The sequence below is a fragment of the Schistocerca nitens genome, chromosome 8, assembly GCF_023898315.1.
Source record: "Schistocerca nitens isolate TAMUIC-IGC-003100 chromosome 8, iqSchNite1.1, whole genome shotgun sequence".
Classification (NCBI taxonomy): Eukaryota; Metazoa; Arthropoda; class Insecta; order Orthoptera; family Acrididae; genus Schistocerca; species Schistocerca nitens.
The window spans coordinates 29513924-29525950 of record NC_064621.1 but is presented as its reverse complement, the minus strand read 5'-3'; the positions used below and the strand labels follow the sequence as shown (position 1 = coordinate 29525950).

The 12027-nt window shown below is 37.7% G+C and overlaps 2 protein-coding genes across 3 annotated transcripts in view; one reads left to right on the top strand and one right to left on the bottom strand.

Annotated features, from left to right (window-relative positions):
- Positions 1–4926, bottom strand: part of LOC126198658 (ubiquitin carboxyl-terminal hydrolase 46) — a 100046-nt gene extending 95120 nt beyond the window's left edge. Inside the window, exons 1-2 of one of the 2 annotated variants that reach the window (XM_049935133.1) lie at positions 4763–4926; positions 4506–4586 (exon numbers count right to left, since the gene is read on the bottom strand). In XM_049935133.1, coding sequence (XP_049791090.1) covers positions 4506–4586; positions 4763–4765 — 84 coding nt within the window. In that variant the 5' untranslated portion in view covers positions 4766–4926. The remainder of the gene's footprint in view (positions 1–4505; positions 4587–4762) is intronic. The other variant, XM_049935132.1, reaches the window with a different exon arrangement.
- Positions 4927–5106: 180 nt separating this feature from the next.
- Positions 5107–12027, top strand: part of LOC126198657 (N(4)-(Beta-N-acetylglucosaminyl)-L-asparaginase-like) — a 133356-nt gene continuing 126435 nt past the window's right edge. Inside the window, exon 1 of the mRNA XM_049935131.1 lies at positions 5107–5453. Coding sequence (XP_049791088.1) covers positions 5258–5453 — 196 coding nt within the window. The 5' untranslated portion in view covers positions 5107–5257. The remainder of the gene's footprint in view (positions 5454–12027) is intronic.

The following is a 12027-nucleotide window of genomic DNA, read 5'->3' as shown; positions in this document are numbered from 1 at the left end:
TGTACAAAACTATCAACTTCAGTGGCAAGACTGACACTTGGTGCTCATGTTAAATGCACTTCATCAACTCACTATAAGTCACCCTTCAAACTACTCTAGACCTTGGGCTATGCTCAGATCAGTATTTCACCACAACTAAGATCGCATATTCTCATTCTTTGGCATCAGCACTTCATACAATATACAAGCAAAATGAGCAGAGAACAGAATGCTGACAATCTCCAGTTGCACATCACACACTACAACATCATATTATGAATCAAGAAGGCTCAACTCACCCCAACCTGCATACATCAAAATTAGATTATATAAAATACACAGAAAGCAAATAAATTTTCATAGACTTAGACAATAATGTAGTTTATCGCCACTATCATTCATTGTTTATTTGGACTAAATAATATAGGAAAGTAATGCATCCATTTGATTTATAAATTAACAAAAACATAGCTATGAACATTATTACCGGTATTTGCAACTGATCACATACCATAGCTCTCATAGATTTCGTGACAGTTTTCAACAACGTCAACTGGAACCAATTAATTACAACTCTAGAACTGATTAAACTACAGAAAACAAAAGAATAAGATATAATATGTCACCATGCTTATTCAACATCTACATAGAATATGCAATAAATGGTACAAAGAATACTGTACAGGTATCAGAGTAAATGATGAACAAATACAGATACTTAGGTTTGCAGATATGTTTATGATAGCTCCAGATGAAAGAAATCTCCAAAGAATTTTAAAAGTTAGGGACATAGTACCGAGGGATGAGTACAAAACAAATTAATTCAGAACTACGCAACTATTCATGTACTCCAAGGAAACAGTAGAAATTAAAACCAGAGGAAATAAAATAAGAACAAATAAGATCGTATACATATTTCAGAAGTAAGATTACTCAAGATGGAAAAAGTGAAGACGACATACAACAAAGAAAGAGAAGCACATGAGGAAAAAGTCAATTAAGAGCTGCATTTGGAGTGTAACATGTTACAGCCGTGAAACATAGGAAATACACAAAAATGAAATGAAATCTCTGAGCATTTGAGGTATGGTACCAAAGACATGGACAGATAAAGCCACCAAACAGGAAGTCAAGCAAAGCACTGGCAAAGGTTGTTTAGGAGAACAATAGACAGAAGAAGACACAATTGGATTACTCACATAATCCAACACACTCAGTTTCTTGTAGATGTTCTAGAAGGAACATTACAAGGAAAGTTAACCTGAGGAAGATTGTGATAGTCATTCTTAATATAAGACACTGGTGTACAGGGTGCAAGAGTTTGTAACTAGGCAAAACTGAATAAGTTAGTTTCTCAAACAGTCAAATGAATGACATTAATGAAGGTGAATTAACGCAAATAGCTGAAAACCAAGAAGGCTCACATAAACTTCAAAACATTCTCACAAGGTATAATATGACAATTTCAGATATTGAAACATATGCTACAGCTGTAATTTGGAGAAAAAAAAGTATAATCTTTCTAGAAGGTAAAGGCCAATCAATGACAAATTAAGACAACAAGTAACAGACATATGTGGGTACCCTATTTTTGCAATTTACAACCAAGTATACACACAGAGAGAAATTTAACAAACGTCATACAATAAATGAAATAGAATATTGAAAAGGAAAGTCTATCTTGAGCAAACTGATTAAAACAGAATGAACAGTGCATGGATGAGCTTCTTACATTATCTACCACAGCTTTGCAGGACAGAGTGATAACTGGATACTCAAGTAAACAATGGTATGTTTCTGAAATTGTATATGATGTTCCAGGTTACGTGGTATCAACATCTTATTATGAACATCATATTGTTAATGGATTGAACAGTTGTTAATGGTTGCACAATGGGAGTACTGGATATTGGATGACAATACAAAAAGGTGTTTTCTGCAAGTCTTACCCTGACTGTTATGGAAAATGAATGCTTAGTAATATTTTATCCACGTATAGGGTCAACGGAAGCGTGCCATTACACCCATTGTCTTTGACCTGTGACATAATGGTGTTGTTGTTGTGCAGGACGTCACTACAGTGCAATGTTTTTGAGTTGGTTGTGTTCGTAAATGTCGTGTTGTATTTGATGGTGGGCGTCTGGTGGGGGATGTGGACGTGCCGAGTTTAACGTGTGGTACTGGAGTCATTCGAGTTTGGGTTGTCATCTTGCTAACGTGATTTTGAGTGGAGTTACTAAGTTTTTTTTTTTTTTTTTTTTTTTTTTAACCTGAGTAATTTGGTGTTTGTTGTGCAGAACAGAAACAAGTCTTAACTTTTTTATTAAGTTAATATGTGGGTGTTTTAGGAGATCTATTTAATTTTGGAGAGAGAGAGAGAGAGAGAGAGAGTGTTTGTGGGGGGGGGGGGGAGGGGGGGTTGCGTCATGTGCATGCTGGCCAACCTAGGCGGTATTGCTGGAGGCTTTTATTGGTAAGTAATTTTTGTCTTGGTTTTATCCTGTAGTAATTGTGATGTTTTGTCTGTTAGATATTTACGGTAGGTCAGTTCATGCAGTGAATACGAGACATTTGGGAATTTGCCTCCACTTTTCAGAGTTGTAGGTGTGTGGTTTTGTTGGTGTAGTGGAAAGTTATAATTTTAATTGTTTCTGGATATTGTTTGTTTTCAAATGGTGCAGCGCTTTTTTATTATTGTTTATTTAGCTTTCTCCCATCCTAAAGTTCCACTTTTCCATGGTTGCCTGATTTTTTATTTTCAGAGTAAGACATTGTGTCATTTTTATTTTTGTTCATGTTTGTTGGCATGTGTATAGAGTGACATCATTGTTGACATATTGTATACACTGGAACCGGCTGTTTCTGCCATACTGATGAAGTCACAGGTCAAAGTAAATGGGTGGAATCACATGATTCTGTGCCTATGTTTAATAACTGCTATGGCCTAAAATCCTACTTGATAAGGAGACATTTCTTAAAGAGCTCAAGAAAGTGAAATGAAATTTACATAACAAAAGGGCAGGAGAATCAAGTTCTACATTGTACTGATGTCATTGGAATGAAGCATGTGTTCAGACTGCATTAGGAGGGCAGAGGAATGCAGCTATAGTCTTGTTTAAGAAAGAAGTACAGCATTCAAGTTATTCACGGAAACCTTATCCTGGGTGCCTAAACTTGGATTTGAAGTCCTGTTCTACATATACATCAGAACATACACTCTTTAAACCACTGTGAAGTGCATGGCAGAGGTATTTTACATGGTACCATGTTAGGGCTTCTTCCTTCATACTACCATGTATGGAGTGCAGAAAGAACAGCTGTGTAAATGCGCTGTGTGTGCTTAATGAGTCTAATATTGTCAGCACAGTCTCTACATGAGAGATAGTTATGGGACTGCAAAATATCTCTAAATTATTCACTTAATAATGGTTCTCAAAATTTGTAAGCAGGCTTTTGCAAGATAACTGGTATATGTCAGAACAACAGCTAGTTCATGTTCAACATTTCTGTGACACTCTCCCCTGGTTCAAACAAACTTACAGCATTCATCCCACTCGTCTTCATATATACTCAATGTAGCCTGTTAGATCTAATTGGTATGGGTCCCACACACTTCAGCAACATTCTAAGATGGGACACTCAGGTGATTTTTAAGCAGTATCCTATCAATGAACTGGAATAAGAGTTCACCGTCTTAAGAAGAGTGTCATTGTGGTCATTACACACAGTGATGTATCAGACACAACAAATTGGCCGACACATGAGAAATACTAGTGCATCCACTGCAGATGGGCTTAAGAGGCAAAGTAATGTGTCCACCTCCACATTTACATAACGAAATACTAGATTTCTAGAAAGAGTGAGCCATTTTCAAGTAATACACATATACAATGGGTGGTTAACATATCTTTAAGGAGCATATACAATCCATTCAATTTTAATTTGAAATGAAAGTGCAAAGTTTTTATTCATGGATAAATGGAATAGCTGCCACATTTGACACCAACAAATTGAGAATTGTCATCTTCCCAATTTAAATGGGGAGTCAGTTACAGGTTCTGTATATTATCTTACACTGTTAACCTGAGCCAAATGAACTTAAGTGTTCAGTTACCGACAAATGTAAGCTAAAGCGTTGTGTTGCAAAAAAACTATCAGCTAAGAGAAAAATTTCTCATCGAAATATAATTAATATTTGCTTTTCACGTCATCTACATGCTCTTGACAGAACAATCTTTTTGAATGCGCAAAAAAGAAAAAAAAAAAAAGGGTCGGCAGAGATTACATCAATCTGAGGAAAAAATTGTTGTATGCGCAAGTAATGACGTAATCGATAAACTGCGACAACAACTTTGGAGGTTAATGTAAACATGCTCATGCAGCTCAGATTAACGAGCTGAATACCGTGTTTATTCTATCAATATGACTAACACACCTAACAATGAGACAAAACAGACGTTCATTCCTCATACATCAGTGTCAAGCCAAGAATGATCAACGTCAGAAATCGGTATGATGGTACTCACATTAACCAATCCGAAGTAGTGTTCATTCGGTGGGAACTGATCTGATCCAATATCTCGTTCTAGCTGCGAAATGTTTGCACCCTATACAACAAAATGTAAAACAATTAAACATATTATTGTTTTGCTGACAGATAAATGACAGGTGTAAAGCATACACGTTCCTCAATAAGGTCCACGATTGTAACACGACGTGTTCCTTGAAGGCAAACCATAATTTTAAAAACCCGAAATAACAGCAATAGATTATATTAGCTTACCATTATGGGCACTACAGTAATCACATTGTAGCGTACTATGTTGGACTTTCGCCCAATTCTGCCATGTTTTATCGTAACTTCTGAAACGCCATCTACGACATCCTGAATTTTGTCCACACAAGCGTCTGTACACAGGCGCTGACGAGAAGGGACTGTGAGTCGTGTAACAAACTTAACTGTAAATCAGTTTGGGTGCTGCATTACTTGAGAAAATCACTGTGCCCAATAAAAAATATGTGTAACAAGTGCAGCAGGTCCAACATTAAGCACATAACAACACGTATCGTTTATTATCTTAATAAAGCTGACCGCCTTATCAGAGCGGTAGTCAGCTGTTTGTTAAGTACAGTGCATGGTATATAAACATTCAGACGAATAGGAAATAAGTTCAAACACAGACAGCTGGTTACATATTCTTGGTTGAAGTATTGATAGGTCATTGCGTGTAAAGTGCAAAGGAACGTTATCTTGCTCCCTAAATAATCATGTGACTGTATGACAGATGCGCTGCAACAGAGATTACCGTCACATCTTATAGTGAAAGCAAGAAGGATGTCTCCGGTTATATTTTTCTTACTCCCGGTTTTCGCCGCAACGTGCTTCGCCGTAAATACAATCACAAGAATAGATCCAGTTAACAAGCTGCCAATTGTGATAAATACATGGGGATTCACAAATGCTACAGCAAAAGGTACTAAACATTAAATGCTAATCTTACTTTACACAGTGATCGCGTTGAACTGCCGGTTAGTTAAATTTTCAGTCTAATAGAATAAGTTGATGGAAAAATTACCCCCGTAAGATTTTCGTTCTGGTCATTTTACGTTGCAATTAGTGAGACAGAGACCCTCGTCGTAATTTCGACAGACTTTGCTACAAATCGAAGTAGATAACAGTGACATATATGGAATTGTGTTAATTATAAATGCATCGAGGACAACACTTGTTTACGTGCTTTACATATTCTCCTAATGAGTTCGAGGCAAGTTGAAATAGCCTAATAGTAACATGCCTCTTTTATTGGATATTTCAATATTAATTGCACTTACTACAACTTTGTTTCCCGAGCAGATCATGATTAGTGGAACTACTGTCTCTCATCTGATGCTGTAGTGCTATTGTTGCACTTATATTTACCTTTCCTGACCATGAGATCTTGTTACACCTCTATTAGGCATATTTTGCTAATTTCTTTCTGTTTAGATCTTTTGTGAACTATTGATTCAGGTGCTATATTTCATCACTCAGATTCAGAAGGATGTGGGTTGCAGTAGGTACTGGGAGATGAAGAAGCTTGCACAGGATAGAGTAGCATGGAGAGCTGCATCAAACCAGTCTCAGGACTGAAGACCACAACAACAACATTTCATCACTGCATAACTTCTTTCACCGAATGTATTACTGTCTTGGAATGTTATTGTCCTCATACTTCAATATTAAGTTGACTTTTATTAGATGGTTGTTGTAGTCTTAGTGTCACTTGGCCTCTCACACTGTGTCATTCTAAAAGAGTTGCTTTAATTAATGGCAAATTTGTACATCATTCTTCTGAAAAAGGAAAACAACCAATAAAGATAGTGCTGTTCTATGCTCATAAACTCGTAGTCTGTTATTCATAACTGTCTGTACTTTGTACATCCTAAGCAATAAATGCTTTACATCAAACAACCATTGATTACATAGGACACATGTAAAATGTAGGACAGTATATTAAACAGTGGTAAATAGCACAGGATTGTATATGATTTTTTAAAAAAATTAATTCAATTAAAAGGTAGAGGGCACACAATTTTCAGTTTTAGATTAATGTAAGGCAATGCATCAAACTGATATGGGGTCAATGTAATCACTTGGAGAATTAAACCATAACTGAGGAGAATCTTTTCTAATTTGTTTAAAAATTTTATCTTTGCACTCTTACTTGCTGGTGTAGGCTGGCAGTGCATTGTAAAGCTAAACATCGGTGTGGTTTGCATGCCTATGTGTTTGAGTAATTTTACTCATTCCATAAGAAGGGTGTGCTGTTTCGGATGTTGTAATTGTGATAGTCAGTATTTGTCTGAAAATCTTATTGAATATAGTATATCTGCCTACCACTGTACTGTGCAAATCAGCATGAATTACATGGATTCCATTTGTATATGAAGAGTGAGAAGAATGATTGCTTAAATGCCTCCCTGCACACAATACTCAGTTTAATCTTCTCTTCAGCGATACTACAGGAATGATTTGTAAGGGATTGTACAGTATTCCTAAAATCCTACTTAATGATGGCTCTTGAAACATTGTGATAGACATACGTAGGACTGTTGCAACCCATCTTCAGGTGTCTGGCAGCATTTCTTTGATCCTCTCCTGTGGGTCAAACAAACCTTCAACCAGTCGTCCTGCCCTTCTTTGTATACATTCAATGTACCCTGTGAACCCTATTCGGTCTTGGTCCCACATATTTCAGCAGTATCCTAGTTTATGTGGCATGAGCGTTTTGTAAGCAGCCTTCTTTGTGGGCTGATTGTATGTTTCCAGTATCTTACTAATGAACGAATGTTTTCCATCTCCTTTATCTATGACTTAGACGATGTGACCATTCATTTCATTCCCTGTTTTTCAGTAGTTTTGTAGGAGAATTACTTTGGAGCACTTGTCATCACACTTTTATCATGTGTGAATAACAAGACTTTGGCTGCATTATCCAAAGTCTCTATGTCATTTACTATATAAATGGTAAATAGTATATACACTCTGTGTAAGACCTGGTTGTTGTCAGGAGAGTGCTCTTCTTTAATGAAATAATCTTTTAAAATGATGAGTGGCGGTCCCCCTAAAAGTTTTAATCCTTACATTGCAAGGGACTGGGAATTGCTGAAGTATCTTTATCATGACACATTCTGTGCTGCATATGTTTGAGATAAAATGTGCAGAATAGTGTCTCTGTACAAGGTAAGTCATATGACTTATATAATCCTTCATCATCATGAATTGCAAATTATTTTGTAAATTGTAACCCCCTCCCCCATTGAAGAACATCTGTCTGAAATTTCACAAAAATCTCTAGCCCACAGTTGTTGCCCTCCCCATGTGAACTTGCGTTTGGAGAACTTGGACTTCATGACCTGGGCGGGGGTGTTTAGTGCAGCTAGTCCTCTATTATTGTATACCATTGGTGTGATTCAGTGACCACCAATCTGTTCAACAGTGGAGCTTGGATCTTCGCTTAACCATGCGGATTATTTGGAGACCTGTACAAAAAAAACTTCTTAAGCAGGAGGTGAGCCTCATGCTTGAGAGGTAGATAGCTATTTGAGACAAAACAGTTGATGGCAGGCAGTCTCTGGAGCACCTGCTGTAGTGCAGCTGCTTTACCCGCATCTTTACTCTGCATAGTGAAAGAAGAGCCCTGAGAATTGACAATGTTATTTCTAACTTTCAAGCACAAGGTGCAAAAGATTGTCACCAATATTCTGGATGCCATAGTTGCCTACAACTGTGGCAATAGTGCTGCGTTGCCATAAAAATGTAAAGAAAATATTGTTATGTAAATTGTCCCAGGAGTTGCGTGAAACAACTGTGATGCTGCCGTTCTAACCAGCAATGGTCTTCTCTTTCTGTACAGCCTATAGATATGCCAGGCTCCCTCTAGGTCAACAGATAACTCCCTAGTTTCACATGAGATTTGAAATGGCAGCTTCTAAATCAAGATCCCAACCTTCTAGTAAAATGGTAAAATGGGTGAATCAGTAAATGGCATTAACTTCCAACCAAACAAGAGCACACTAGAAATCAATCCTGTGTGTTAATCACAAGTAGAGAGGAGAAGAAATTTGAGAGCTGCTCTCCTTCTCCTCAAGGAGGACTGTATTCGGGTCACAGTGGAAGCTGTTATTAATGTTTCCTTGATCTTCTTATGTGTATTTTACCGTTGAGTCAACATAACAAAACTTCTTTTGGTATTCTTCCTTCTTGCTTTCTGTTCAGGTACAAGAGGCACAATTTTTTAATTTGTTTAAAATTTTATTTTGTTGTTGTTGATGATCCTATCTTATATATTAATAATATTCAGTTCTCTCCACAAAACATTAGTTTTGAATTTGTCTTTGTGCAACCTTTCTCAGCTCTCAGATACATGTACCTATTTAGTATTCATCAACCTCATTTGCTTCCTCATTTTTCTAGATAATGACTCTCCTTTTTACACCCATAAAAGATTAGAGGGATAGCAGTAGGTGAAGCCAGGAAACTTGGTGAATGTGCTAGAGTGGGTGAGAATTACATTCATGAAGTTGCATGATGCAGAGCCATCATTGTTCTAGATGCTGTGGAGCTATAGAAAGAGTGGGTGCGTGAAATTTTTATTGAATTTAGGTAGCGAAGGGAAATGAAAATTTAATAGTCATGGGTGACTGGAATTCGACAGTAGGAAAAAGGAAGAGAAGGAAACGTAGTAGGTGAATATGGATTGGGGCTAAGAAATGAAAGAGGAAGCCACCTGGTAGAATTGTGCACAGAGCATAACTTAATCATAGCTAACACTTCGTTCAAGAAACATGAAAGTAGGTTGTATACATGGAAGAACCCTGGAGATACTAGAAGGTTTCAGATAGATTATATAATGGTAAGACAGATATTTAGGAACCAGATTTTAAATTGTAAGACATTTCCAGGGGCAGATGTGGACTCTGACCACAATCTATTGGTTATGAACTGTAGATTAAAACTGAAGAAACTGCAAAAAGATGGAAATTTAATGAGGTGGGGCCTGGATAAACTGAAAGAACCAGAGGTACAGAGGTACAGGGAGAGCACAAGGGTACAATTGACAGGAATGGGGGAAAGAAATACAGTAGAAGAAGAATGGGTAGCTTTGAGGAATGAAATAGTGAAGGCACAAGAGGATCAAGTAGGTAAAAAGACGAGGGCTAGTAGAAATTCGTGGGAAACAGAAGAGATACTGAATTTAATTGATGAAAGGAGAAAATATAAAAATGCAGTAAATGAAGCAGGCAGAAAGGAATACAAACGTCTCAAAAATGAGATCGACAGGAAGTGCAAAATGGCTAAGCAGGGCTGGCTAGAGGACAAATGTAAGGATGTAGAGGCTTATCTCACGAGGGGTAAGATAGATACTGCCTACAGGAGAGACCTTTGGATAAAAGAGAACCACTTGCATGAATATCAAGAGCTCAGATGGAAACCCAGTTCCAAGCCAAGAAGGGAAAGCAGAAAGGTGGAAGGAGTATATAGAGGTCTATACAGGGGCGACGGTCTTGAGGACAATATTATGGAAATGTAAGAGGAGGTAGATGAAGATAAAATGGGAGATATGATACTGCGTGAAGAGTTTGACAGAGCAGTGAAAGACCTGAGTCGAAACAAGGCCCGGGAGTAGACAACATTCTATTAGAACTAGTGACGGCCTTGGGAGAGCCAGTCCTGACAAAACTCTACCATCTGGTGAGCAAGATGTATGAGACAGGCGAAATACCCTCAGACTTCCAGAAGAATATAATAATTCCAATCCCAAAGAAAGCAGGTGTTGACAGGTGTGAAAATTACCGAACTATCAGTTTAATAAGTCACAGCTGCAAAATACTAACGCGAATTCTTTACAGACGAATGGAAAAACTGGTAGAAGGGGACCTCGGGGAAGATCAGTTTGGATTCCGTAGAATTGTTGGAACACGTGGGGCAATACTGACCCTACGACTTATCTTAGAAGAAAGATTAAGGAAAGGCAAACCTACGTTTCTAGCATTTGTAAACTTAGAGAAAGCTTTTGACAATGTTGACTGGAATACTCTCTTTCAAATTCTGAAGGTGGCAGGGGTAAAATACAGGAAGCGAAAGGCTATTTACAATTTGTACGGAAAGCAGATGGCAGTTATATGAGTCGAGGGACATGAAAGGGAAGCAGTGGTTGGGAAGGGAGTGAGACAGGGCTGTGGCCTCTCTCCGATGCTATTCAATCTGTATATTGAGCAAGCAGTAAATGAAACAAAAGAAAAGTTTGGGATAGGTCTTAAAATCCATGGAGAAGAAGTAAAAAGTTTGAGGTTCACCTATGACATTGTAATTCTGTCAGAGACAGCAAAGGACTTGGAAGAGCAGTTGAACGGAATGGATAGTGTCTTGAAAGGAGCGTATAAGCAACAAAAGCATAATGAGGATAATGGAATGTAGTCAACTTAAGTTGGGTAATGTTGAGGGTATTATATTAGGAAATGAGACACTTAAAGTAGTAAAGGAGTTTTGCTATTTGGGGAGCAAAATAACTGATGATAGTTGAAGCAGAGAGTATATTAAATGTAGACTGGCAATGGCAAGGAAAGCGTTTCTGAGGAAGAGAAATTTGTTAACGTCGAGTATTGATTTAAGTGTCAGGAAGTCGTTTCTGAAAGTATTTGTATGGAGTGTAGCCATGTATGGAAGTGAAACATGGACAATAAATAGTTTAGACAAGAAGAGAATAGAAGCTTTTGAAATGTGGTGCTACAGAAGAATGTTGAAGATTAGATGGGTAGATCACATAACTAATGAGGAAGTACTGAACAGAATTGGGGAGAAGAGGAGTTTGTGGCACAACTTGATTAGAAGAAGGGATCGGTTGGTAGGACATGTTCTGAGGCATCAAGGGATCACCAATTTAGTACTGGAGGGCAGCGTGGAGGGTAAAAATCGTAGAGGGAGACCAAGAGATGAATACACTAAGCAGATTCAGAAGGATGTAGGCTGCAGCAGGTACTGGGAGATGAAGAACCTTGCACAGGATAGAGTAGCATGGAGTGCCGCATCAAACCAGTCTCAGGACTGAAGACCAGAACAACAACAACAACAGGTGCAAAATGGAAAGAATCAACGGAAACAGTGAGAAGAAAAGAGTATTTATTTTCACATTTAATTCTGTGGGGAAAAAGGTTCACATTTAACTCATAGCATATTTATTACCACCACAGTTACAAATTCTTGTGATGAACAAAACAAAAGTAACCACAGAACAACACAGTAGAGCACACATTTTCTCCATGAACATACATAAAATGCTGTGCATTGATTTTCTTCTCCGTTGCATCACCCATATCATCAGCAGGAAAGCCTATAAAACATACCTCTTAATCCCACAATTCTTCCAACATGCCTTTGATTGTTAAGGTAAGATGCAGTTACCTGAAAATTTTCTTTTACTACAAGCACTATGATCACCTGTGGGAGGAGGGGATATGTAGCATTTGGTAAGCCTCTTGTGTCTTCCAGGTCATATCAAATGGGAG